General features: G+C 42.2%; 1 protein-coding gene across 6 annotated transcripts; it reads right to left on the reverse strand.

Moving 5' to 3' along the window:
* Positions 1–476: 476 nt before the first annotated feature.
* Positions 477–27,268, reverse strand: LOC131473940 (vinculin-like). 6 transcript variants are annotated; one of them, XM_058651564.1, is made up of 24 exons: positions 26,836–27,267; positions 17,681–17,751; positions 16,400–16,550; positions 15,676–15,784; positions 14,483–14,605; positions 13,545–13,705; positions 10,642–10,732; positions 10,403–10,550; positions 10,146–10,299; positions 9,391–9,566; positions 9,202–9,300; positions 8,283–8,473; positions 8,040–8,066; positions 7,654–7,853; positions 7,290–7,418; positions 7,013–7,162; positions 6,806–6,914; positions 6,415–6,717; positions 6,201–6,325; positions 5,594–5,779; positions 4,262–4,438; positions 3,006–3,209; positions 2,822–2,926; positions 477–2,160 (listed from the first exon to the last, which is right to left on the reverse strand). In XM_058651564.1, the coding sequence occupies exons 1-24, from the start codon at positions 27,001–27,003 to the stop codon at positions 2,014–2,016; spliced, it is 3,504 nt and encodes a 1,167-aa protein (XP_058507547.1). In that variant the 5' UTR covers positions 27,004–27,267; the 3' UTR covers positions 477–2,013. The 6 variants fall into 6 exon arrangements, with proteins under 6 accessions (XP_058507547.1, XP_058507551.1, XP_058507548.1 ...); XM_058651568.1 differs by lacking the exon at positions 4,262–4,438 and having other exon boundaries at positions 26,836–27,268; XM_058651565.1 differs by lacking the exon at positions 8,040–8,066 and having other exon boundaries at positions 26,836–27,266.
* Positions 27,269–27,549: the final 281 nt, after the last annotated feature.

Here is a 27,549-nt window from a genome sequence, read left to right on the forward strand (position 1 = left end):
GGAAGACGGGTACACTCTGGTCAGATCGCCCGTCCATCACAGGGCCACATAGAGACAAACAAACATTCACTCTCACACCTTTGGTCAATTTAGAGTGTCCAATTTGCTGTGGGAGGAAACTGGAGAAAACATGTGGAGAACATGCAGCCATGACACCTGAATATTATTATAAATTGGCTCGTTTTTTTGGGGGGGGATTTTTTTAGTTTCTTGAATGCTAATATATACTAGTTTCTTTGCTGCTTCTAAACCAGAAAAACTAAATTTCTGTTTGAGGATGCCATATTTTTCTGTTTTTGGAAACCTTGATAGATATTTGAAAATGTTCTTACATTATATGGACCAAACAACTTAGAATGTAAATGAATGTAAAGAATATAAATGATAATGGAAAAAGGTACCTGGCTTCACCAGGTACCACCAGGAATTTGTGCCTGTTAATATAGTGGTACCAATGAAAAAAAGACTGTCTGAAGTCAGAATTATAGACTTTTTATTCTTCCAAGGCACAGCAGATGTGTTGGCAGGGCTAGACGCTATCAGAATACATTCAGTCTGTGAACGGACACGTCAGGTACACACACAGAACTACATACACCCTTTCAATATCAGTGTGGGGGTTCAGTGACTGCTACATACTCAGTAGGCCCAAATAAAGACAACAAAACTATCCCTACCTTCATGGGCACTGCTCCTTCGTACTGCCTATAAGTGGGGGGAGCTTACACACAGGCGCACACAAATTCTCCATTTAACAGTAACATTTGCCGTTGTGTAAAGAAATGTCATATGAAATACTGTTGAGGGAATGAAAATGTGCGTGAAGTCGATGCCTGATATCACATTTAAGATGTTGCTTTATGTTCTCAATTCACCGATGTCATCTAGAAAACCTGTCACAGAGTTCTACTTCAGATTATTGACTGTGACCACTGAGCTCACATGTGGGTACATTTCTAAAAACAGGATGTTGGAGGGTGGTTTTGAATCATTTTGAAAGTCAACAGTTCAACTGTTACAGAGATAGTGCAGGAAAAACAATAATACAGTTTCTTTTTTCTTTTGTTTGCTAAAAAAACAAGACCACAAAAAGTTCTCCAGGATATTTTTTGTTAAGAACCTTATGAAGCTTACAGGAATAAAACAAAACCTTTGGCATTGTTTACAGTTTTAAACAAACGCATAAAAACACCTGAACTAACCTTGACTTTAAGCTTACTGTCAGTCATGCTGCCATTGTTAAGCGAATTCCTCATGTCTGCTATAAGTACCGACTTAACAATAAAATGTAATTTATTGACAACCATACTTTTTTTTTTTTTCAAACTATACTGACAGTTTAATAAACTATCATTTACCTACAAGTCATAACTTTCTACTTGAGGATGAGTTACCCTTGAAAATCCACAGATAACAACCATGTTGTTTCTATAAGTAAACATGAAGTGAGATTCGCGACCTCACACTCGAGTGTCGTCGGACTCGGTGAATTTACGGCTCATCGTTTAATGTTGTCCATAAAACAAATAGTTATTGTATGTACAATAGACAATAAGAAACTCTCCCTGAAAAAAGAAAAACTGAATGAAGATCAAACGTCATCTAGGAGACAATATCTTATTGTCGTAATTAACCCTCTTAAAAAGTAGAAAAAAATTCCATGCAAAAAATATATATATATATATACCTGGGATTTGGATAAACTCTCGTAAAACACAACATACCAAAAATATATATTAAAAAGTTACAGATAAAGGGAAGTGGAGAGCAAAAGAAGCTTATTTCACTCCAACAAACGGAACCTGCTTAGTACCAAAACCAATGGTTCTGGTAAAAAAAAAAGAATACACTCTCCCTCACTGCTGTGGAGCGTGGACATGATCACCTGCAGGTTCCTCTTGGAAGAAATGAACTCATGATGAGTGTGCACGTTACTACTTTTACATACAGTGTGTGCTATCTGTGCCAAGTTTAGAGTATTTACTAGCTTTGAGTGACCAGTTTACAGTTTGTTTACTGGTACCAGGGGGTCTTGCGCACCCAGCGGAGGGTGCATCCCGAGTCTGTGCGGATCTTGATGGAAGCTGCCTCTGCTTCTCTGACCGTCTCCTTCACTGACTGCATCAGATTCTGAGCGTTATGGACCAACATCTCTGTGGCCTGGTTAAAAAAAAAAAGAAGAAGAAGAAAAGGGAAATCATATGAAAGTGGAGCAGTTAATGAAATAGTATCGAAAAAGATTAGAGATTGTAACAGAGACATTTTTCTTTTAACTCAATTAGAAACTTCCACAAATGTATTTATGGGTCGTAGATTAGATTTAAAGCTGCAACTAACGATTTTTTTTTAACTTAAATCTGTAGATTATTTCCTCGACTAATCGAGTAATCGTTTGGTTTGTCAAACCTGGAAATAATGATGTTCTTAAATGTCTTGTTTGTCCACAAAAAAAATCTTTGTTATATGGAGCAAAGTAACGAAGAATATATTCACATTTAAGAAGCTGAAACAATCAGAAATCTTGTTTTAATAATGAAAAACTAGTCAATTAATCTAGTAATTGTTTCAGCTCCCTTCCTTCTTTAAAGTAGCGTAACATTAAAAGTACAAGATGTACTTAGTAGTAACTTTCCACTTTTTCTTAATTTTTAGAGAAATACATTACTACAATCTGTAATAAAAATACCTGCACTAATACTTTCCCATATAAGCTGATCAGGTATTGACAATAACATGACAAATCATCAATAAACACCGATGTTTTTGTTCAAAATCTGATAAATCACTCCAAATCCAGCAGATACAGTTATGTCCAGGTTACCTGCTCGGACTCTTCTTCACTAATATTTGTTCGTCCCAGCATGGTGGCTTTCACCGTGGACAGGATCTTCAGCTGTGTACTGATGGTCGGGATGCGCTCACACACCTGTGGAAGCGGAACAAATATTTGAAACTCTCCCTGTATAAGACAGAGGACTTCTTAAATGTGCACCGCATGTCCTCACCTGCAGCAGATTAGTTCTGATGCGCCTGTCGGTGCACTGCTTGGCCACTTCTTTCGCCAGCCTCGTCACTTCGTCCGAGGCCTTGGCGATGTCCTTGGCGCACTGAATCAGCGCCCTCTTGTTCCCGCTCCCGCCGCGCACAAGCCGGGACATTTCTGCCATCAGCAGAGCCATCCGCTTGGCCGCTGCAATGATGTCGTTGCCCTGTGTAGAAGCAGGAGAGGGAGGGAGAAGATGGGGGAGCAGTAAGAGCTGTGAGCAGGATGCTGGAGAAGAGAAGCATGGCTTTGGATAAGAGATGGAATGAAGGAGAAACGCGGTGTATGGGTCACATTGCCACACATTTTCCCAAAATGTGGGACAGTGAAAGCAGTGCCATCAAACCCTCCTTACAAATGCTGTTGAATAACAAAAGCAACACAGGCACAACATTTTCAAGTGGATTAATAGAAAGCTGCATGCAGTGAAAGAGCTCAGTAGCACAGACAGTCACTCAAGGAGTTTTATGTTCGGGAGAAAAAAACCATGTTGAGGTTCTAACCATCTCCCCCAATTCACAGTCAACCTGAGGTTAGTGCCCATGAGGTGATGTTTACAGTGCTCTAAGTGATCAGTACACACCCTGAGACTAGAAGAAGCAGAAGCAGGCGGTCATACTAGGCAAGCAGGCAGTCTAACGGCAAAGCTACATCACCCAGAAGTCTTTGGGAAACTGTCATCCTTGGCTTCACAGGTTGGCCAGACAAGGAGTGACTGACAACAGCGATAACAGCGAGACAGAGCGTCTGGCCCCTCCTTTAAACCCCTTTACCTAATCATGAACATAGGGGAGGGACTTGTGAAGCAAATGCTAGTTTATTTATGTGGTGCAACAAACAGACGAGCCATTCCAACGAATCCTCTAAAACCTTAAATGCAACCTGAGGTGTCAGCATAACCATGTGTCAAACCGTGTGTGGGTGCGATGCGGCAAGAGTAAGATGCAGCGGGCTGGGGGTTTCCATGGTAGAGACAGATGCAGAGCTCACATTTGCACAGCCTCTGTGACCGTCGGTGGGTTTCTTTGTCCTGCGGAGGTTCATTTGTGTATGTGCATGCGTGCATGTGTGAGTGAGTGAGTGAGTGAGTTTTGGGGTCAAACAGTACTTTAGAACTCTCCCAGCATCCTCAAAAACACCTGGAGCTTTTTTTTAAAAGTATTATCTGACCCACATGTGACTGTGTCCCAGCGCTCATGTGCATGTATGTGTGCAGACCTTGCTGGACCACTTGCGCGCCTCCTGGTGGAGAGACTGGGCAGCTGCCAGAATGGGTTGATTGACAGGCTGGTTGGAGGGCATCATCAGCAGCTCTGGCTCATAGTCATCCTCACCATCAGTAAACTCATCTTCATCATCTACCTCCCTTTCCTCTACTGCCTCCTCCTCCTCAGGCTGGGTTGGGGCCAAGGGTTTGGGGAGGTTGTTGTGGTTGGTTGGTGGGAAGGAGAGGAGAGGGAGCAGGGGGGGAAAAAAAGGAGGAATGCAGAGAAAAGGGGGAAGGAGAGAGCCGGGGATGGCAGGAGGGAGGGAAGCATGGGAAAAGGAGGCATTTAGTTAAAGTATGAGAGGCACTGGATGAAAGAACAGAGGACAGGAGGAGCAAATGCAAGCACTACGAAAGAGCAGGGAGAGGGGAAATGAAAACTGCTTGCACAGAAAAAGATGGTTCGATAGAAAAAAAAAAGGGGAAAGAGGAGCAGTTTGGGCAGGAAGCAGAAGGATGATGTGCTGAACCCTGAAGCGTTGGCTGAGTTGGTTTTAAATTCTAACTGTAACTAAAACCAGTGGTTGGACCTTTAAGAGTCTAGAAGTGTGTTGGGTGAACTTAGACGCTACAAAAGTGTTTTCTACCTGGTTTCCCGAGGAAACCCCTGATGCATGGATGTGGAAAAACTGTCAGAAGAGCTTTAGAGGGGAAAACTGTTTCCGAGCTTCGAGGAGGAAAGAAGGTACGAGGGGTTTATTCCTGGGTCATCAGTGGTTATATACAGTGCACAGAGTAACTGCTCCAATAAACAGTTCCTCCACACAGAACTCTTGGACACCACATAGAGGGAACACATATAGACACCAATAATGCATGTGTAGAGTATACAACTTCCGAGATAATGCACTTGATTGTCTCTCCACAGATGGCTCTCTTTCTGATACTGTATGTATTTTGAACGCCATTATCAACCTTGTGTTGTGAAACCATGAACAAACAAAAGATTGGCCAGCGTGTCAGGCCACCGATCTCCACATTTCTGGATCCACATGATTTCAAGTGAAATAAACCAACTGAATATTCGGATTTTCTTAGCATGTGAGAAGGGTTTTCCTCATCACACAGGTGTGTCAGTAAGAAAATCATAGGTGTAAATAATCAAATGAATGATGGCTGAGTTCCATTTACCTTCCTGAGTTTCAGGGTGCGTGAGCTGAGCTGAGCCATCGTTGACGTGATCAGCAACACCTGAGCTTTTCCTGCTAAAATGTGTCAAAAGCCCAGTGTGTGTGTTTGTAATCTGATTTTAAGATCAGACTTGTGCGCGTGTGTGAACTGACCTTGCTGGACCACTTGCGGGCCTCATCATGCAGCTGCCTGGCTGCCACCATCATGGGCTCACTGAGCACCTCACCGACCTTCTGCTCTGGGAACTCCTCGTCCTTCTCCTCTGGAGGAGGGGGCCGTGGCGGCGGCACCTCGCCCTCTGGCAACGGGGGTTTGGGCGGCGCCTGCTCATCACTGACCTGGAAAAGTCACACAGACACACACATATGTTACTGCTATGAAAGATCATATTTATTAACCACAATGGTTTTTGAAAGATGCCATAAATCACTGCATAGTGGACAATTTAATTTGTAATTTCTGTCTCCTGAAGTCAGAGTTCTTCTACAAGATAAAATTATGTTTTCCCCCGGAATAATTTTGACTATAAATTGTTTGATTAAGAAGTAATCTATGAGCTAGTTCAGGTTAACAGAATGTAATGAGGCCCCTGAATCCTCGTGTGGCCTAGTTTTAACATTACCTTTCATATTTACCACCTAATGCTCTGCCCCAATTTCACTGTATGGCGCTTATAGCGACAATAAAGGAATCTTTTATCTTTATTTGATCTTTTATCTAATGGTGAGCTGCTGTAAGAAAGTGTGTTTGTGTGCTCACATGAAGCTGGTCCAGGTCAGGAGGTGGGGGAGGGAAATCGGGCTCCTGAGGTTGAAAAGCTTCTCTAACTTTTCCCACTGCAGCCAGGATCCTTAGACAAGAGTCCAAGTATGCCTTTTGCAGAGCTGCGGGGGAAAGTTGTGTGAAAATTTTCATTCTTTTTTCCCGACAGCACAGTATCTCGAATATGCATTTGCATGCTGTGTTCCTGCACCTTTGTCTTGTATGTTCCCAGCCACTGCCTTGGCATCCATGACCATGGGTGAGATGGTGTGTGAGAGGATGTCTGAAGCGTGTTTCACAGTGTCTCTAAAACGTGGATCTTCGGAGTTCTCCACTTCCCGCTTAGCCACCAACAGGACCCTATTAGCTCGTCTTGCTATGCTTGTTGCCCCGGCAACAAGCATCTGGGGCTGAACATTTGCCATGGCAACTCGGCACTTGTCGATGTCTTTCTTTATAGCCTCCTCGGAGGCGTCGAGCAGGGATTTGGTGTCGATGGCCTCGTCCACCAGACCTGGAGCCACAGAGACAAAAATTCAGTTTGGCAACTACTATTTTTAAAAAACAAAATGTATTACGACAAGTACTGCGAGGACTCCCACCAGTGAGTTTCTCCACATTGTCAATCCACTGGTTCTTCATGGTGTCAAAGTGCTCGTACGCTGCTCTGTTTCCTGGATTCTTCAACAGGATCCGAGCAGCAGAGGTCACCTGGGCATTCACAGCAGTGTCCCATTTAGTGAGCGTGAAAGGCAGAGTTGAAAGCAATCGTGCAAATCATGGGAGTAACCCTGAAAGGAAACTGGCACCTGTGGAGTGAGTTCCCTGGCATGTTTCACAGCAGCATGTATCCCCTCTACTGTCATCTTATTGGCTGTTCCCACAGCAGCGGCTTTCTCTGCAGTCGCACCCAGCCGACCTGCGTGGGCCTCGAAGTTCCCTGCGCGCTCGTCAAAAACCTTTGACAAACATTAAAGATGATGCAGTCAGAACTCGTTTACACATTTGTGAGCACTATCCAGTACAACGAATGCAAAACAGAATCAGTAGAAAAATAGAATATTTGTGAGCACCACACTCACTGACCTCCTCCCTGTTGGGCGCATCAGGAGGAGCAGTTGCAGCCACAGCCAGCAGTTTGACTGGGGTGGTGGTGTCGCTGAATACGTCCGATACCTCCTGGGTCATCACCTCCTGCATGTGCCGCCTCAGGTCCTGGTGGGAACAGTGTGTGATGTGTCAGTCCACTAGGTGGAGCTCTGCACCAAGACAATTACGAATAGGCAACATGCATGCATCATTCATGCAAAATACTGTTCTTGTGGCTCCACCATTTAAGCTTCTGCGTTTAAATGCTCACTGCGGGTTTGAAAAAGGTGTGACTGCAGAGCATATGTTTCATATGAGTCTCGATTAATCCATGTGTTTGTGAGACAGCTGACTGAACTACCTTGAGGCTGTCCTGTAGCTGGGCGGCTGTAGCGCGTGCGTGAGGCGCCTCGGCCTCGCCCCTGGCTGCCATGTCCGCCAAGGACGCCATCAGAGCCTCGGTTCGGTCACAGCGTCCAATCATATCCTGTCGATACGGGCCTAGTAAGCCTCCTGCCAACCTCTTCCCTTCTCCAACCATCCCTCTGATTGCTGCCTGACCTGAGGGAAAAACACAGAAGTCTTCTTACATCATATCATGGCGTTGAGCATCGTTCTTAAGAGCATTTCTACATTGCCGCACAAATAAATAACATGATTAAGGGGAAGGTTGAGGAATTATTTTCACAGTGTACTTGTAATCCTGTAGTGTTTGTTGGTTTAAGAAAGCATGCAGCAGACAGGTACCTGTGTCCCACTCTAGCTTCTCACACTCTGCTCCCATTGGGAAGCATGGGAGAAAACAGGGAATAGAAAATGACAAAACAGCAAATAACAGCAACACGGCATTAGAAAAAGTGAGTCAGGTTTGTTAGTGGGTGATTCATGCATGAGATACATTATTTTGAAACACATGTTTCTCATGCCTGACAGAGTTTGCGGTCTCATGTATCTGATGGCTAATCTTCAAAGTCGTCCATACCCACTCACCTACTCCTCTGTCGTCCACTCCAGGGTTGTTCACCCAGCGGAGCGCCTGCTCCATCTTTCCCTCCAAGGTGACAGCCGGCTTGGCTGGTCTCATGTTGGCCACAGCCCGGTTGGTTTTGGACTGCAGGTTCAGCAGTGCCGCTCCAATCTGCTTAGCCAGTGCTCGGGCCTCTGGGCTGTCACCCTTACCCCTGCAGCAGCAACAGAAAAAGAATACAGGTTTAGAAATTAGCTGTAAAATATAGATTTACAGAGTTTCACCAGTCCCCTGTTAGACATCGGCCTTACATAAAAATACCACTGAAGGCTAATGCCACCTTTACTTCTACTTCTGTGACCATTTTTGTCTTGTTTATCCATTAATTGAAGATGAATGTTGTATATTTCTCTTAATACTGCGAGAACGTGTGTGTTTTACGCAGAAATCCACAATAATTCACGGCCAAGTACATTCCTCATAACGTGCATCACAAATGAAGATATAAAACACATTACTTTAAAAGATGAAAGAATATAATTGTAGTATGCTGTTGGTGACCTTGTATATTATCAGCGAACATCCAAAAGTACAAACTGTTTCAGAGAAGAAAATGCTTGATAAAAAGCTCTTCAAGCACACTTGCATATTTCTCTCCCTTTTAAAGTTTAGATCCATAGTTTTGGCATGGATATGGAGCGCAGCTGCACTTATCCCTGGTTTCCTTTTATGGCCAACACATGCAGTGGAGGTGCGGAACATAAAACATGTCCATAATGGTGCTGCAACATCTAGTAAAGCCACAGCACTAAACAAAAATGTATTTTCAAAGGTGGAATTTAGTGACATGAACCTTAAGCAGAGTGGTATTTTTCTCCAATCCTCAAACTGAAACACCGCACCGAAGTACCACAGCCCCGTCATATTGAAATACTCAAAAACCTTATGGTGGGACTGATGCCCATGGTTGACAAGCAACAGCATAATTTCCAGGCAGGTAAAATATGCCAGCTATTGGCGGCATGAGGTTGCAGTTTGAGCCTAAAAAAAGAAGGTCTAAGAGTTACTTAAAACAATCATAAAACATTAGTCATGCACGTGTCAGGAGAGAGATAGAGAGCGTGAGCATACTGTTTGCGCAGCTCCACGAGTCGAGCTGTGAGTCCTGCGATCTCACTGATGGAGCGTAGGATGTCGTCCCGCTCTTTGGGGTCTTCGCACAGATCAGCGATGCGTTTGGCCTCGGCAAGAAGCGCTCTGATGTTCTCCTCCCCCTCAGGACCGCCGTTAGGATCAGCCAGCCAGGCCTGAGGAAAGTACAGAAGATGACTTTATTAAATGAAATTATTTTCATTTTAAAGCAACAATTCCATTTATACCAATGTATAAAGTTGTTGCATTTCCTACTTCATCTGCCATGTTTCGAACCCCTTGAATGTTGAGAGATTTGGTTTATTCCATTCTCATACTAATGTGAACATATTGTCAGCGACTACAGATACAGAAGCGCGTCGCAAATTTGAGATATTACAGGAAGTTACATCACAGTAACATGTAAAAATAAGACTTCTTAGAGTGCATAGAAAAGAAAGAACACATATATAAAGATGAGAATATAAACCTAACCTACCTACATGTGTAGTGTATTCAATTTCAGCCAATAAACCTTACAAAATGTATCAACAAATTAGAAGAAACAAACTACTAATGATAAATGTGATGTAACAAGCCAAAATAGGAAGTGAGGATGTTCCAAGGTGATTAAGGGACCAAAATATAAAACTGACTGGTGCCAATGTGCTTATTATATTACACATACATTTATTTCTTTGTAATCCACTGGGGAGAAGGTAGACGTGGATTATTGTACTGTTGTTTTGTCTGACCTGTGCGGCGTCCAGCCTCCTGGCAATGGCCTGCTTGGCATTGATTAGAGCCTCCAGTCTGCGCGCAGCACCGTCCACTTTGCCAAATAACAAGTCCAAGCCCTGAGAGCACTGGGCTGCACGCTGCACACACCCCGGGGTCGGGCCCTGGCCCCTGTCATTAAAGAAAAAACACACAGTTGACATGACCAAAAAAAAAAAAAGAACAACATCAACACACTTGTAAAGAAAACTGTGTCACTTCAATTCCCCGTCACCTGGCTCGTAGATCTGCGATCTGGTCGGTCATTTGTCCCAGAGCCTTTGCGGTCGCCAGAATATCTTTCCTCTCCCTCCCAGCACAGAGCTCTCCCACCTTCCCCGCTTCATCCAGTATCACGCGCAGGGTGACCTCACCGTGGTCACCTAGGAACAACGACATGCCACAGGATGAGATTGTGGATACTATCAAAAGAAGCCTGGGAGAGAAAACACACACACACACACACACAGTTACCTGGCTGTCCAAGAGGGTCTTTGAGCCAACTTTTAGCTTGTGCCATCTTGGACTCAATCAGAGCCAGAGATCTCTTTAAAGCCTCCATATCCTGAGGTGAAGGGAAAACAGAGTGTTGTGAACAGTATAATTATAGTGCTTTGTACAACAGGGGTCGTCATCAAACTAATATTTTTTTTACTCTTGAAATAGCTATAATTATGCTTAAAAAAGAAATACACTGAACTGATTGCTTGTCCAAAGAAAAGCAAAAATATTTTTCTTACTGTCCACAAAGCACAAACACAAGTTGGTTTGCCCCAACGTGATTTCCAATTGCAAAAAAAATGGGTCAAATACAGGCTATAGGTTCTGAGTGTAGATAGAAATTCCACTTTCCATAAATGAAATATAGTAGACTTTGAGGATATTGTAGGTTGTTGATGGTTTTGTTGACAGAAATAAAAATGTAAAATTCTTTTGATTCTTTGAATCAAAAGCATTTGAGAATTTATACTTATATATTTAAATGTGGTGACTAATTATAAAGTTTATTCTCTATGAGTTTACTAGCAATAATGAATTACTGTTTTACAAACAGTCGTAATTGTCCAACTTAATTATTTATTCATCACTTGCAAGATATTTAACCTACTAATGAACCGATTTACCTGATGATAAGACAACGATCTGACCCTTTCATTGAACTAGAATAAATACTTTCCCGTCTCAGATGAAAACCACTCAAGTGAAGCTACTTCAATGCAGCCCATTTATTATGAATGTGTCTCTCCATCAACTAGTTTATTTCTATAATTCATGACCTAAGCAGTGGACAGACATCGAGCGCTTCCCCCCCCCCCCCCCCCACACACACACACAGACAGTAAATGCGTATCATGGCTCATAAGGCAGAGTTTGCATTACTTCCACAGCAAACACGCGCACAGAGAAAAAACATGCCGGGTTACAGGTTAGACTAGTCCTGAATCTGATTTGTTCCACTAACTCGTCCTAGAGTGGAAAAGTCATGTGCCCAAAATATTTTCATGAGATTATACTCGGCTCTTAACGGCATCATACGGTGCTGTTGACAGCGCTGTCACATGAGCAGCAAGAGGAAAGAAAATCAGTGAACATAAAATATGCATTTTATAAACTGTATATTCAGCAAAAGTCATTCATTTCATGCCATTTGACTCGAGTGGACATTAAGACACAACGAAGCAAGTGTGCAGTACGTCATCACAGCAGCTAACAGTGAGTGGACATACTTGCATACTTACCATTTAATACCTGCATGTGTATATACACTTGTATTCACACATACACTCACCGGCCACTTTATTAGGTACACCAGTTCACACCAATATCTAATCAGCCAAATGACATGGCAGTCGAAATAACCTGATGAATTACAAACCACACAATCAGACTGGGGTTGTAGTGGTGGTAAGTGCCAGACAGGCTTATCTGAGTAGTTCAGAAACAGGGAGTTCAGGGATTTTCACACTTCACCATCACTAGGGTTTACAAAAAAAAGGCCCAAAAGAGAGAAAATGTCCATTAAAAATGACTGACTAACAGTAATAACCACCATTTTATGACCCAGGTATGCAGAGGACCATCTCTGAATGCACAAACTTATGGCGCTTCTCCACTACATGTTACCGACATGATTCTACACAGTTTGGTTGGTTTTCCATTCCAATATAGTTCCTCCTCAACGTGGGCGGGTTCATCACAGCATGGCTGCATGACACTACCGTGACTTCGTTTTATATGCGACACACACAAACTAGTGACTAGTGCCTTGTAAAGCAGTTGTTATCAGATTAAGTGAAACTTTGGAATCAGTTAATTAAAAAGATTAGTTCCGTACTTCCTGCATGACTGGAGCGCAGATGCAGTCTGAAACAACCACTGGATACAGGAAGAGGTTGTGATGCGCCTTGCGATAGCGGCTTTCGCCAGTGCTGTCGCTAAATACACTAAACTCCTCTGTTAATGTTGAGATTTTAGACATTTCCTTTTCCAGGTTTTCAGTATTTTTAAGTATTTTTAAGTGATCTACAGTTCGGCATTGTTCAGTTTGATTCTTAGGTTGGACGCTCATGACTCATGACTGATGACGTCACTTATGGTATCGGCTCAGCTCGTTTGGAACCTCAAGTGGCCAGCAAGTGCGAGTGTATATGTATGTATAGATATGTATATATATATACACATACATACATACATATATATAAATATATATATACACATACATAGATATGTACATATTTATATATGCATATATATATATATATATACACACACATACATATATATGTACATATTTATATATGCATATATATATATATATATATATATATATATATACATATTTATATATGCATATATATATATATATATATATATATATATATATATATATATATATATATATATATATATACATATATATATATATATACATATATAAATATATGTATATATATAGTACACAGTATATTTACAGTATATTTACAGCATTTGGATATTTTCCTTTTCTGTCGTACACCCACCCACACACACACACACACACACATACATACAGACAAATGCATGCTGGAAACTGCAGAGGGGGAGAGAAGCAGGCTTACCTTCTACAGGGAGGAAAAGAATGAAGGAAGAAGGTAAAGAATAAACAGAAAAAGAAAAAACCAGGAGTTATGCTACCAAGTAAAAGGAAAAGTGGAGTTTTTTTTTTTTATGTAGAGATGCTTTCACATTGTCAGAGAGACATGTGGACTGTGTGGCTTTGTGTGTGTGTATGTGTGTGAGAAATGTGACTGACTTTGAGCTGGAGTTATCGGGATTGTTCAAGGTTAGAAATGACGAAAATCCCCAGAGAGTTCTCTCAGGTGCATCGCAGCTTGTACCTTATTTGCCCACGCATCTTCGTCCCACGTGGTGAGCTGCAAGACTCTGATGATCTCGTTGATTTCAGAGCTCATCTTTTCAAAGGTGAATCTTCTGTTCCTCTCAGCCTCCTCCACGCCGGCACCTCGACTGGTCTTGGTTGAAACAAAAATCTTGATAGCTGGGAACAGAAACAGAAGCAGGTGATGATTACAGGAGCACTCATTTGTAACAATAGTTTTAGAACTGTTCATTAAAGCCACTACTGAAAGCTGTGTTAGCTTTTTTACCACTTGGAGGCAGCAGAAATAAAAATATTTCTTTTGAGTCATAGTGGGTGCTCAACGTCACTAAATAGCTCTGTGAAGCTTAGGGGGAGGACATCAGAGTCAGGTGATACTTACCTGCATATAACCATCAACCATTAATAATATGACAATAACGATTATAGATGGTCTGCAAAAGTCTTAGCATCTCTCTAGTCTTGATGACAACTCAAAGCACTTCACACCATCATTTTGCCATTCACCCATTCACTCACACGGTCTACATTTCTGGAACACACCTATGATACGCATTCATTCATTCACACCCACGCAGACACAACCGTCAGATGCAACTTGCCCGGAGACACGGAGACTAGCGAGCGATTCAACCCCCGACCACTGACTGTCACCACGTTTAATTGTGAAAGACTATTGAGACAAACTATTTTAACAAATCTAAGAACCACCATGAAGATTCCTATTTGAATGTAGAGGAGTAACAGCAGCTATAACAGAGTATTATAGTCTGTATCCTGGTGCAGAGGTACAGTATGAGAAATGTGTGTAGTCATTCTGACATACCCAGCAACTAATGACTGTAATTATGAGTGTTGCTATGACAACTGTTGGATGCTCAGTGACCTGCACTGTAGTGTGCATGCACATGAACTCACACACACACACACACACACCTGATATAAGAACAGGCAGCAGCTCTTTGACAGTGCCCATGGAGTTGACCAGCATCTGCCTGTGCTCTTGGTGCGTCAGCTCCTGCTGCCGCTCCTCAATCATCTTTGACATTTTGGTCATTCCTGAGGAAAAAAAAGAGAGAAAATTAGGATAATGCATTGTCTTGTTTAAGTGAAACGTTTATTCCAAGTTGAAAAAAAACGGCAGGTTAAACACGGGACATGGTTTGGTAAAACTGCGCTCGAACAATCACGAGGCTGAACAGTGAGCGGGCCCTCAGTGTTTTCCCAAAATGAGTAGCCCCGACACGTCCAAACATCATTACTTCATGAATGACTGATCTCGCACAATGACGGCATCACTCAAGTGCGAGGGGGAACCTTGGCATCAGATTTCCCTCAGCTCGTTATGCCACAGCGCACTGACAACACAATTGACCTTTTAGCTCCGATGATAAATAGCCTGTTTACGGTGCTGTTCTCCTGCCAATGAAAAGACTGTGATCTTCAATCACAGCATCTTAGTGTCAGAGGAGCAGTTAGTGCTTAATTTAGTTTTTTACCACGACATACAGACCTTTATCCTGAAGACCTGTCTAAAATAAAGGTCGATTGCGAGGTTCATGGTTCAGTAGTGCATTGAAGACGATGTGGCCACCAAGTGTGATGCAATTACAATGTTTTATCATTCATGTAATTGGTATTAGCAGTGGGAATCAATAGAGTATCGGTATCAGTCTGATACTGGTCAGAATCACTGGGTCAGATATCGGACACATAAAAATATAAAATCCAAAATCCAATCCTAAATTTCTATATATCACATGCTTCACAATGCACAGACTGTAAAAGTGTAAATGCAAATCAGCAAAAGCATTTTAGCCGAGTCATTTGTTGAAAAATGATGTCTTTGAAATGACTGAGCACAAATGAACTAAGAGCTTCATATTTCATGTGGTCTAAAATGACGGTATCGGACTAATATCGGTATTGGTAGTTACTCAACTTTGTGACATCGCTATCGGACACAAAAAAGTGGTATCGTCTCATTCCCCAAGTTTTTATCTCTATTGTCCTTTTTAGTTAAACTGTAGTAAACTAACATATTGAATTGTCCTCATTGCATAGCAGCGTTAAACCAACACTTTAACAGTGATTTTGTTTGTTTGCCATTTAAAAACGCTCTTCCAGACCTGGACCCAGGTTCTTGGTGTAAGTGATGAGGTCCTCCATGGTCTCCACCACCTCAGCCACAGCCAGATACTCTAGGATTCCTTTACATACTCGGATTATTTTACGCACCTGGAACACAACAGAGACACAATCATCCAGATGAGGTAATGTATAGGTGTTTTTATAGGGTTTATAGGGTTCACCATGTGCATATGGATGCTGCCCTGCTATTTGTGTGTTGTCTTTTTCTCTGGGTGTGTGTGCGTACACGCACATGTGTGTGTGTGTGTGTGTGTGTGTGTGTGTCTTGTGATGTACGTCTTGTGACTGCGAGAAGTCGCTCTTTCAAAAATGAGGCTAGTGGTGAGACATGAGTGAGCGTGAACCCGTGCACAATGTGATTCCACTTACAGAGCTGTCCCCACACACAAACACACACTTGTAAGCTGATAAATGCACAGAGCGAGCCTCATAGAGTCACACACACAAACAAGCACTCCTGAGTTATGACAGAAGGAAGTCATTTGATCTCAGTGATTACATCTGGGTGCATCTGAGACTCCATTACAAACTTGCTTCAAGCCGAGTTCCTCTTCCCTCTGTGCAGCTAAATAAAGCTTTATTTCCCTGAAAGATGCCACAGCTCTGAAGTAAAAGGGATTCTCGGAGGGGATGACACATGAAATCTAAAGAGGCAACCGCACACACGCACACACACACACACACACACACACACACACACACCTCTGCCTCGTCAAATGTAAGGAGCAGGTCGGACGTTCCAGACAGAATCCCTCTGGATCCATCGATCAGATAATCTCGTGCGGGAACAGAGTATGGATCTGCTTTTAGCATCTGTGCAGCCTGAACCAGCTTAGAGCTCGAGTTCTCCACCCTGCAACAAAAACAACAACACAGCTTTGTGACATGTAATACAAGCAGTTAGAATTAAACCCAGCATTATTTAAAATATATTGAACAACAGCAGGATTGTGTTTCTTTCTCCCCCCCCCACGTGAATAAATCACTTAGATCAGATCTGACATGCAACACAAAAAACCCAAATGAATGTGCTGAAACATTTTGCTAACCTTTTAGTCAGGGTTTGTGCATAAAAATTCATTTTGCATATTTATTATCGTCTGGATGAAAACTTAGAGCTTTCTGCAACTTTATGTCTGAAGAATAAATGTAAAGCAGCGGTGGGGATTTATCATCCTTTGTTCTCAGCCTCAACAGATGTAAATGAGCTTGCTGTACATTATTAACTGAGCTCGTAATAATTTTACAAATTTAAATCAATCACTTGAAATGTCTGCTTTTTGAACCTCAGTAATTACCTTGGCCTGAAAGAGGTAATGGACTTTAAGGGCATTAGGATAAAGCCAAGTCCCTCCTGTGTTTGACCCCCATTGGCCGGGGTATCGATGGCTGTTAGTTCGTCTATATTTAGGCAGGTTCACATTCCCACATGCACCCTCCTAAGCCCCGTGAGTGAGATTTATGGTGTAGTGTATGTGAGAGCAGCGTGTCGATCTGACTGGGGTTCTTACAACTAAAAAAAACTAAGACTGAAATTGGAAAACTAAACAATATCTGAAAAAGGGGGAAAAAAACCAAACTGGAGACAGATAATAACTGCAAAGTAGAAGCACTGACATAAACACAGGAGACGAGCAAGTGCAGCAGTGATGTCTGACATCGAGAACTGCTGAGAGGCAGATCTCAGCCAGCACACACACTCAGTGTCAGCTCTCTGGATGCAAGCTGGAAAACAACAAACGGCCAGTCAGTGGTTTTGGATGCTGGAGCCGGAGTCATCTGCACTCAGCCTCAGAAGTGGCTCTTTGTTGCAGCTGGGAACGCTGCCACATCTCCCAACATTCAATCGCCCCGGAATTCTCTTTTTAACAAGTTCTCTGTCTGCTCAGATAAAGTGGATCATTTCCATAATTCTGTCACTGAGTATTTCTGTGAGTGACTGTGGGTGAGAGCAGTGGTGGTTGTGGTGGGGGGGGGACTTACTTAATGAATGCGGGGGGCATGTCTCTCTTCATCACCTGATCCTCTGTGGTTTGGACCGTTTCTTTCCCCACCTGCAGCACACAAACACAACATGGGACCTCTTGTTTTATTATCATTAGCCGCAGCAAGACAGGAAATTGTATTCGAGGCAGCACTATTAATAGTCTGAAGGGTGAGCGAGTGCATATCAATTCACACCTATTTCAACCATGCATTCATGTCGTATCTTCTCCAGCTCCGTGGGGAAGCAGCGTGGGCTTTCGGGCTGACTCTTGTCTCTATTGTTCTGCACGAGGACAGGTCAGAGGACGGACATTTATTATTGTCTCACGCTGACCCCTGTGCAGCAGGAGGTCTGTGGTGATGACATCACCTCATTATCAGCGCGGTGTAAATAACTCATCAACTGACGACAGCGTAATGATTTTTCCAAGTAAACCGGGCCACAGGTTTGCCTTCTTTTTCACTGCAGAAACCAAACTTGGCAATCTTAAGTGGACGTATTGATTTTTCCATCAGAGTTGCTTGTTTTTGCCTCAATGTCTTCTTTCTAAAAATACTATTGTGAACTAAAAGACCTTTAATCTAGATTATCTCAGTACTTTATACACCTTTTCACACAGATTTTAGTCGATTTTAAAATACTTTTATTTGTGTATAAAAGTCTTAATGGTCTTATTCCACCCTACCTCTGTGATTTGCTGCAGCCATATGTGCCTCTGCGGTCTCTAAGATCAGCTCATCAGCTGCTCTTAGTGGAGCCTAAATCGCAGCTGAAGCTCAGAGGGGGATCGGGGCTTTTGCAAGTTGTGGAATGGACCGCCGTTACACATTAGACACATTAGACTCCTTCATTGTCAATTTCTAAATCTCTTTTAAAGACTCACCTGTTCTCCTCTGCATTTGAGACAGTGCGAGTCTGTTCTGCATTTCATGGGCAAGATGCCACGTCTACTCACGTGTTTTATGTCTTTGTTCATGGTTTAATTTACTTATTTTTGTTTGTTTATGCATCTTAGTTTAGTAATTAATTATATAACATTATATATATATATATATCATATTAATTAATACTACTGTACAGCACTATGTTCAACTGCTGTTTTTTTTCTTTAAAATGTGCTTTATAAATACAATTGGATGGGCATGGTTACACACAGACAACATAACACAAAAACAGTCAAATTTAGAGACATAAGATATTGTAGCATTCATAAAGTATTGTTTTATGATAAAAATATCAGCATACTCGCGAAAGGTGTTGTTTTTTGTCGATAGCATTGATTCATTGAGTCTGCGTCTTGTAAGAGGTTGAAATAAATGTTTTTCATTTTGCGTTATTTAAAAGCCGCACATAAAGAGTCTTTATTGCTCAGACAGAGAGTTAGAATCGCAAGTAATGGCGATAAAAACAGAGGATGAGACGTTTGACAAAGTCCCTCCTGAAGTCTCGTGATTTTGTAAACACACAGGAGGACAATATTCCTCTCTTCTTCCGCATGATGTTTATCGGGGTTGATGCTGACTGAACAGAACAGAACGTGGGGCTTCCTACACAAATACACACACACACGCACAAAATGCAATTACACTGAAATGATGGCATCAGTCTCATTCTGCTGCGTCGATTTAAGTACCTTAATAGAGTTCGTGGCTCCAGAGATCTGGCTTTCAACATTATCATCAACATCATCATCATCATCATCATCACAGAACACACAAACAACACAACACAGAAACAAACAAGTCTGCTCCTCAAGTGTCGATTCTTTTCATATTCTAACATGAATTCTCCTCTTGTCATCCACAGTGGCGAAGAAGGATTAAAGAAGGTAATTCTACTTTGTTCTGTGCAATTATTACATTAGTTAACATAATTATCATTGGGTTACTTTGTCCTTGTACTAAACCCCAACAACACATATTCCAGTGTCATCTTAAAAAGACACAAAGAAGAACTCTCACACTATGATAACATGTATTAAATCTTCCTCAAATTCTTTCTGAACCAAAGGTTTACTTTAACATTGATGCGTCTGTCAGTGCTTTAATTATGTCACTTTAAAACTACGTTCACAATGACTGGTCACAAAGTGTGCCACAGTCACAGTGTGTCTTGGTGAATTTCCTCAAAACTCAAAAATGTGAAGAATGCGGTTGGAGAAGCCAAGAACAGGTTGGTGAAACCGCCGGACAACCCCAGCGAGAGTCACATCAGGAGACCGAGCAAAGAGTTTCCTGGAAGCGGCAAACACTCGCCGTCGATTATTCAATTCATAATTAATGTGAAGTTAAGTGGTTTGTTGAAAAGTGGCTGACGCTGTGGCCGAAAGGTGCAACTGCGGAAAACAAACAGCTGTCAATCACACGTGACAGAGCGCAATGAGCCAGCGTTCATCTTCTTTTGTATCGTTTGGATTTCATTAAGCATGAAATCTAAAAAACACAGTCCAAACATTCAAGGTTGACAATTCAAATTCAAATTTGAAACCATGCAATTGACAACTTATTGGAATTATTTATATTTTTCTTCATCTACTGCATATATTTATTGAACACAGTCTTTCTTAAAAAGAAAAATAATCCTGTTTGCCACTTCAAAAATACACACAAATCTATTATGTCAGTGTTTATGTTAGTTTTTTCTCAGCAAAAACCCAGGAGTCATTATTTAATTTGTCCAACTATTGAGTGTAAATCCAATAATATTATTATTTCAGCAAATGTTTTGTCTCTGTCAACACAATAGGGAAGACGATGGCTCTGCAGACGTGATGTACTGCCCTTCATTCACCAGCTATCTTTGGTAAGTAGCGTTTATTAGAGTCTAAAACCCAGTGACAGCAGCTGCACTCTGGTGCTGCTGGAAAAAGTGCTGTCGGGATAAAAGTGAAAAAGAGAAAACCACACAGAATGCACACCTCATGATTCGACACCCTCTAAAAACAGGCTTAATGATAAGCGAGATGCTCCTATTTCTTATGAACTAACCACTTGAGTTGCCGTCTTATCCCGACTTCTCCTGCCAGTGAACAGAAGAGCGTGGCACATATTTACAAGGGCTCAACACTTAATCTTTTGCATGCACACAAATATAATTAGCAAAGTGCAAAGGCTAAAATGTATTACATACATTATGCAGTTTGGCTCGAGTGGTTACATTTATGATTGTTTCTTGTGATGTAATGTTTTAATTTAATACATGAGGCTGCAACATTTCAACAAGTGATCCCTTTTCAGTCAAATGACCAAAATAATCACAATTTGTGTTTCTGTGACTTCAGCTTATTAATTGTGAATATTCTCTGATTTCTTTCCACCTTAATGGGATTGGAAAACACTGACCGATATTTTTTCACCATTATACAGCATTTTATGAACCAAACAATGGTCAATTAATTTAGTAAATAATACACTGATTGTAAATAAAATCACTTGCTGAAGCCTTTGACAGCCCTCACTGAAGCTTGACTTAAAAGTTGACCTGTCCAGGGTGTGACCCCGCCCTTTCGCCTATGAATGAATGAATGAATGAATGAATGAATGAACAAATCAAACAAAATTGCAATGAGGTATTCTCCCCTAATTGAGCAGGACAGTTGAAGACGGTGTGTATGTACATCTTTGTGAGGACCAAATTACTCAAAAACCACAGGAAATTAGGATTAATTGGCTGCTTGTCATGTTCTGTCACATCTTTAAAGCCCACATAGACCGGAAGCTCCAATTAACGCTGCGTTTGTGTGTGTATCTGCGTCATTACCTCGTTTATGAAACCCTAAAGCTTCAGAACAAACAGTTCAGCCACTGCTGAGAAAATAGTGTTGTATTGTTTTCCTGGGCTCTGCGAAGCGGATCGGCACTTCCGTAGTTTGATGTCGTCATCAAAAATCCTCACCACTCCTCTCACCACTGTAGCGCCTCCCGGTGCGGGCACTAGTCCGGGCACATCCGGTTGCGTACATTCAACCGCAGAAGAAGAAGAAGAACTACTCTCGTTGTAGCTGCTGAGATGCAGAGCATCCACCGTGCCAGAGGGGGAGCTGTGTATCTGAGAGCTGGCCTATCTATTACGTCACTTCCAGGTACCTGGCCAATCACAGTACAGTAGGAAAGCTCTCGTTGGCTGGCCAATCACAACACAGTCCTGGTTCTGGGGGTGTGGTTTTGGTCTGAAACAGCGCGGCTAACGAGAGCGTCAGTGAGGAGATATTTTGATCGGCTCGTTTGCAGCGATTAGGAGGATTTTAACCATGAAAACAAGTTAATATATGTAAGTAGACCTCCATAACTAACATATATGTGTGATACAAGCATTCTATGTCGCCTTTAAAGGGCTGTTTATAGCTCCAGATTAATTTTATTTGGGTGGAGAAGGGACAAAAATGGCTCTTTTCATTCTATAGGCTGCGGAACCCCTGAGCTAGGTAATGCATTGGTAATGCATGTCTATGAGTGTCCTCACTAAGAATGCTGTACGGGAATGTGTGTGTTTGTGTGAACTATGAGGCTTGGCAGAGCCTGGTCAGAAGAAGCCAGAGACACGTTCGCTTTCCTTGCAGGATGCTGGCGTCTGCCTGTAAGTGACTATTTCACTCCCTCTCTCTCTCTCCTCTTCTTTCCTCATTCTGCATCACGCCCTTCGCCAGTTTTAGCAGAGTCTCGCTCCTTGCATCCTCTCCTCTCCTCTCCTTCTCCCCCCCTTCTCTTCCTGTCTGTTCTGAGTGTAGCTATACTTCACTCAACGGTAAATCTATTTATTCCTCCCTCCCCCCCGAGACATACTCAGACTATATGTTGACTCCTTCAGGAGCGCACGCTTCTCAAACACCACTGAGGCGACTCTGTCTGTGAGTTCACACTTTGAACCACACACACACACACACACACACACACACCCCAACAGCAACTTTCAGATGTTTGGCTGAATCAGTGACAAACCCTCGCGAAAACCTTTTGACAGAGTGAGACTCGATACCCTCTTGTGTGCGTCTCCAAGTGTCTCGTTGACCTAGATTTTAAGTACCCCCCACAGTCGGTCCACCCTGCATGGGGTTAACAGTGTAATTGTATCAGTATGCTTCCTCTGTGTGTGTGTGTGTGTGTGTGGCATTATATCTTTGCTAAAACTCAATCTCCAGCAGAACTGAATCAGCTTTCTAAAATAAAGCATACATGTGTTCTGAAGAGTGTGCACTTAAGTGTTAGGTGTCCTTTATATCCCATTAAGTTTGTCTACCCAGCAACCAGCCACTGCTGGTTTTACACACTGTTATCAAGCACCCTTGTGCTCTCTGTCAATACCTCCTTTTCACCCACTTCTTAACCCTCAACCCTCTGTCAGTGAACGACACACAGCTATTGTCACCTACATGCCTCAGCTGCATATTTTACACATTTAGCTGGTGTCATTGCTGCATTGTGCGAGTTATTGTTTCAACTCAATTATTGAATTAAATCTTTCTGTTTTTGATTGTTCGATGTTCAACACAAAGTAAACAAACTGGAATATTTATAAATGTTAAAAATATTCTTAAGTTCTTATACTTGATACAGAATAAAAGGCTCCATTTTGTTTTAAAGTTGCCGTGTGTAATTTCAATTTGGTGTTTTGGGAACAGAAACATTATTTATATGCTGTGTCCTCTGAAAGCGGGCTCTGTGAAGCAATACTATCAGACATGACATGGGGTAAAAAACACTCGACGAAATAGGTATGAAGTACACACGAAATATTCATTTGTGTAAGTATTAAAAAATAATGGGAGTGGGAAAATGTCAAAACGTTGGCCTTGCATTTTCGTGTAGATGTCATAGTCCCACCTCTCTCTTGTGCTGGCATTCACCGTCTTGTTTTTGGAGATTGTTTGAGCGTTCGTGTGACCAACTTCTGTCAGTGAAAAGTAACTAAAGTCAGCCTGAAAAGACACTAGATAATAACTAGAACACTTCCCGTCTTCAGCGATTTCACACACGGGGGTGAAGAACAAGAAGTGTTGAAGATTATCACACAAACCCTATTTTCGCAGACACTATTTTTACTTGACTGAACAGATCAGTGATTGTTCTGTGCTGCACATCCACAGCTCGTTCTTGTCAGTGACTCTCTGTGGTCACAGTGTTCCTCTCTCACGCTCTATGTCCACAGTCAGACTGACTCTCCGCCCGCACTAAATACGGTTAGATGAAACTCACTCGTGAGGCAGAACTGGCTTTTTCCTTCTTGTAAAGTAGATTAGATTATTTCAGTAAGTGAGCTAGATTTGTCGCTTTTTTTGAAAAAAGAAAAGTCCCCTGGCTCAGCTCTTTCTGTCTCCGTTATTATATCTGTAATGTGTATAACGTCTTCTTCTCCATTATTGGTGTAGCATTAGAGCGCAACTTATAGGCCTGGCATATGTACTACAGCATTTCCGGGGTTCCATGTGGACGGAAACATTTCCTGAAATGATGCTGCGTTTACAGGAAACGTTTTTTTTTTTTAAAACGGCAAAGAAAAAGAAAAAGGTTTTCGCTCTGTTGCCGTGTGGATGTGGCCTTGGAAACACAGAGTCATGTGGAGCTGATCGACTCAATTTCAGTCTGATATAGTGCTGTGTTTAAAACCACTGTCAAGACACCAGTACATACTGGGAAAAGAGCTATTTCTAGTTTTGTCTTAGTCCTGACACTAGAGTTCCTCCATGTCTGTCGGACGACACAGTGTCAGTGTGTGTTCAACTTTTAAATCGCTCACATTTCCATCATCTGAGATGCCTGAGGCTGCCATTATCTGCCTTCTGCTCAGTGTCTGAATCAGCTGAACGGATCAACAAGGACAAGCAAAAGAAGAGGAGGGAGAGAGATGGAGAAGTGTGCCAGATAGCAACGGGTTATCAACGACTCAGTGACAATGAATGAAAAGGCAGTTTTTCATTGAAATCAATCAACGGAGTTTGACTTCAAACTAATTGGGACTCTTTTGGATCAAATGTTGAGATATTTATCATACTGATTTCCAGAAATGTTGTGCGTGTGTTACTATTCTATGCATAGCCAAGGTTTTGGGAGGATTCAGAATGTTTTACATTTTGAGGTAGAACATGGCATCGTGTCCTGACATTCACAATGAGATGAAATGGACCTCGAGTGTCTCCAGTCCACATGAGGTTTTCCTTCATCTATGACCATTATTGCGCAATGTATTTTGGCAAATAATTTGTGCAACTGATAATTATGAAGATTATTTATGAATAATGAAGATGTTTGTGCTGTTGAATTCTTGAATCATTGCGGAATTTCATCAAAATGCAATTTTGTCACACATGATACTGTACTTGTACTTAGTCATACTGTGATTTTGATCATTTTTGCGATTAATTGTGCAGAGCAATTCAAATTTTGCCAACATAAAAAAATGTCAGAAAACAGGGTGAATAAGAAGATTTTCCTTTGGAGTTAAACACACAATTCTGAGCCATTTTAGAGGATGTTGATTTACCATCACGATGAACACAATTAGAGGTAAGTTACTGGCTAAATCTGAAGAAAATTGGCAAAAAAAAACAACTTGAATTAAACAAACATATATTCAACTCAGTGAAGTCAGTGATCTTTAAGTTGCTCAGTTAAGAACAGGAATTCTTCCCCCTCACCCTGTAAATGAGCAGATTTAAACACATTCATGAAGAGAACAGGTTGTGCGAATGTGTATGTAAACTAGGTGAGACTGAGAATGTGTCTCACTGTCTCCTGTCATGTCCTCACACCTTTACCCAATCTGGTGCACTGATGACAATAAGATAGGACGGATGATTACACTTAATGTACAGTATACACCGTATGTTGGCGACCTTTGTTTCTAAATGTTATCTGTATTTATGTTCCACTCTGGCCTGCTGGTCTGTGTGTCTAAATAGTGGGCTAAAATTGGAGCTGGGCATTTTCTCTACGCATGACACATGCGGGTGGCATTTCAGCTCTAACGTAAACATTCTGTCAAAAGTGATATAGAAAGAAAAAGGTCAATTTCTTGATCAAACATGAGTGCACACGGCTTTATTCTGACACCCCTACACGTACACAGCTGTTAGGATAAAGTTCAGCCTCCCTCATTTTTGCACAAACTGAACAAAGACTCTCAATGACTTCTTGACAAACGTTCAATAATTATATGATGAAGCTAGCAAGAGTGTTCCCTGCTGTCTGCTGCTGATGATTTCTCCTGGCCGAGTGTCTGCAAACGCCCCAAACAGCGTGGATGATTTGGCATGTATTGATTTTTGTAGTTAATGCATATGTGTGTGTGTGGCGGGGGAGTGGGGGGCATCAGTGTCTCTCTACATTTATAAAGTTTAGACTGGAGATGACAGTGAAGAAACACAGGAGGCAGCGGAGATAATGTGGACGAGGTCAATGAGAGACTATGTGGAAGTAAAATAAGTGAAGTTGGTTTAATAGTTGTATTATTTATGGGTTTTAATGTTACGGTACACTAAATAAATAAATTAATAGATACAAACAAGAGAGCAGGCTGAATATTGTTGTTGTTACAATGAACTGGACCGAGTTTACTAAAGTAATTGTCTGGTAAACTTCAAATTCTGCAACAATCCCACTCAGTTCAATGAATCAGAGGTTCTTTAAGACACCTACAGTGCACATCTGGTGTGTGTGTGTGTGTGTGTGTGTGTGCGCGCGTGTCTATGTGTGCGTGAGAGAGTAAAAGAGAAAGAGAGAACTAGTTTCTTCAGCTGCACAAACTTCAATGAGCAGCCATCTGATCATCAGTGGGGGCAGAGTTTGGCATGTTGCGCAAAAAAAAGACGCACAAAACCCCCAATGGCTACTGCAGATTGGAGACTGAAAGCTCTCTCTCTCTGTGTGTGTGTGTGTGTGTGTGTGTGTGTGTTAATGACACTTTTATATCATTTTGATTGCAGATCAAGCTTGAACACTATTAATGCCTATATGGAAATCCACTCAGAAACACATTAGCTGGTCCATATGTGCAGAGTGGACCATTTAACGACCTGCCCTGACCAGTAATTTATGACACTGGTGACATAAGAGCCTCCCAGTGTCAGAGCAGGGCTTTTGCAGGAGTGTCGCTTTCACTGGAAGTTTGGATGATAAATAAAAATGTCACTGGAGGATCCAGGTACTTTCACACTCACCCGTACGAGGTTGCTGACTGCTGCCTGCACCGCGGCCACAGGCACCGTCAGATCCGGGATGGCTTTGCCGTCCACCTCCCCCTCCTCGTGCATGATGACCAGGTGGGAGATCTGCTGGGCCACCGGCTCCAGGATACTCTCGATGGTCTTGGTGTGAAACACCGGCATCGTGAATGACTCGCACTGCAGCCCAGATGAAAGAAAAAAGGTTGGCTGGTCGCTCCAGCACCCAATATCCCTGTCTCTCTCTCTCTCCTCTCCCCGTCCTCTCCTCACCGACACCGACAAGAGGACAAATAACGTGTGGCCACCAGTCCAAGCCTGTGAGCAGAAGCCCTCATGGGTCTGTCGTGCTGCCGGTGTGCAGCCTCCTCCTCCGCTCAGCACCTCAGTGAATGGAAGCCCAGACTCAGACGGTCGGTGTTCTCCAGTGGGAGCGACCCAAATCGTGACAGAAGAAATCACCGCCCTCCATCCAATCACGGCGAAGCAGTACAGCTGCCGAGCGCGTTGGTGTTGGAGCGCACTGACGCTTTCACTGTGCGCGCGCGCACCCACCCACACACACACATACACAATCTCTCTTTGCAAATCAGTTCTTCCTAAATAACGCCATGTATCCACGTGGGCCCTAAAGAATTGTATTGGCAACTATATAAAAGGGATTACAAGAGTAGTAGGGCCACAAGTTGAAAAACATTTTTTTGAAAAAAA

Source organism: Solea solea, chromosome 15 (assembly GCF_958295425.1).
Source record: "Solea solea chromosome 15, fSolSol10.1, whole genome shotgun sequence".
Taxonomy (NCBI): Eukaryota; Metazoa; Chordata; class Actinopteri; order Pleuronectiformes; family Soleidae; genus Solea; species Solea solea.

Bases quoted from the DNA above. Each gene is read 5' to 3' on its own strand.
- LOC131473940 (XM_058651564.1), bottom strand. From the start codon at position 27,003: ATGCCGGTGTTTCACACCAAGACCATCGAGAGTATCCTGGAGCCGGTG. The intron at 16,551-17,680 runs GTAAGTCCCCCC...TTTTTGTTGCAG, and splicing joins ATGCCCCCCGCATTCATTAA to GGTGGAGAACTCGAGCTCTA. The intron at 5,780-6,200 runs GTGAGCACACAA...TGACTTTTCCAG, and splicing joins CTGACCTGGACCAGCTTCAT to GTCAGTGATGAGCAGGCGCC.